Here is a 1,445-nt window from a genome sequence, read left to right on the forward strand (position 1 = left end):
CAGGGCCACTGGGCGGTTGTCCTGGGGCAGGATATGGCCCTGGTCCTGATGGTGCTCCAGGGAATGCTCCAGGTGCTCCCGGATACGGTCCTGCTGGTCCTCCAGGATACGGTCCCGGTGCTCCAGGGTATGGTCCCGGTGCTCCAGGATAGGTCCCCGGAGGGCCGGGGTACGCCGGGAACCCCCCAGGAGCCGGCGGCTGGTTCCCCCAGGAGGGCCAGCCTTGGGGGGCAGGGGCAGAGGGAGTGGGGTTGTTGCTGGTGGACAAAGCGTCGGATAACTGGGGACAGAGGGGAGAGGAGGAGAGTTAGGTGGGTGACGTTGATCCTGGGGTCAGGTTGAGTCCTCCAACACCCAGCTTCTGTAGCCCACGGCGTGTGCCGAGGGCCAGCGCTCAACTGCTCCCAAGCAGTGGGGGGGGGTGAGTGCCTGGGCTGAGTTTTCCAGAAAACCAGTAAACGTCGATGTAACTGGAGCGGATTTGGGGAGTTAGGCGGGTTAGCGAAGCCGTGCTCCCACCCCCGCCGAAGGTCCCCACTTCAAGGCAATTAAACAATCACAGCTCCTACTTTTTTTTTTTTTTGAAGAAAACCATACTTACAGAGAAACCGTCTGACATTTTTCCTAAAACAAAAAGACAAAGGATGCTTAAGTTATTTTTAACATACACCATCCGAAAAATAAAGATTTTTGAGAAGAGTTACAGTTTACAGTGGCAACGGGCTGGAAATCGGTAAGTCCCGCAGCCCTGCCAGGCAGAGCCGACAGCTCCGGTACCGCAGCACAAATCCTCGACTGATACCTGCGGGAGAAATCGAGGGTCACCACCATGAGCCGCCTGAACGAGGGTGAATCCAGCCCAAACACCCTCCGGATGAGATCGGCCACTGAGGGTTGATGTTAACGCAACGCCATCGTTGACCTTAGAACACTGCTGGCGTCGAGCAGAGAGGGGACACCGGACCGCGGGGACCTGGTGCTGCTCTGCCCCGAGAGCTCTCGGCTCCCTCCAGCCTCTCGCCGGGTTTTCATCGGGTTTTTGCTCTTTGCTCGCAGGGAAGCACCGCGCGGCGTCACAAACCACGCCAGCACCCTCGTCCTCCAAGAACCACGGCTCAATGTGGACCTCTGCGTTTGATCTACCCAAAAAACCGCCCGTGCCAGGTCTGCTCTGCTCAGAAGTCAGGGAGATTAAAAAAAACAGGGAGATTTATTCCAGCCTCAAAACACCTTTTATAAAGGAAAAAAAAACCCAAAAGGGCAGCGCGGTGAGCTGTCCTTTCTGCCTGCGGCAAACCCGCTCTGCAGCCAGCCCTCCGCTGTCAGCCCGGCTAGTTCGGCAGCGCTGGAGGCTGGCAGGGCCCTGCAGCAAGGTCCTTTCCCGGGGGGTGACAGCAGCACGGGGGGGACACACGGCCACCTGCCTGCCCTGGCTGGGGTGGGGG

The 1,445-nt window shown here is 58.8% G+C and overlaps 1 protein-coding gene across 1 annotated transcript in view; it reads right to left on the reverse strand.

Annotated features, from left to right (window-relative positions):
• Positions 1–619, reverse strand: part of LGALS3 (lectin, galactoside-binding, soluble, 3) — a 2,429-nt gene extending 1,810 nt beyond the window's left edge. Inside the window, exons 1-2 of the mRNA XM_009586556.1 lie at positions 602–619; positions 1–280 (exon numbers count right to left, since the gene is read on the reverse strand). The exon at positions 1–280 is cut by the window's left edge and continues 35 nt beyond it. Of these exons, the coding sequence (XP_009584851.1) occupies positions 1–280; positions 602–619 (298 nt within the window). The remainder of the gene's footprint in view (positions 281–601) is intronic.
• Between the last annotated feature and the right edge of the window lie 826 nt (positions 620–1,445).

Source organism: Fulmarus glacialis, unplaced genomic scaffold (genome assembly GCF_000690835.1).
Source record: "Fulmarus glacialis isolate BGI_N327 unplaced genomic scaffold, ASM69083v1 scaffold15821, whole genome shotgun sequence".
NCBI classification, from domain to species: domain Eukaryota; kingdom Metazoa; phylum Chordata; class Aves; order Procellariiformes; family Procellariidae; genus Fulmarus; species Fulmarus glacialis.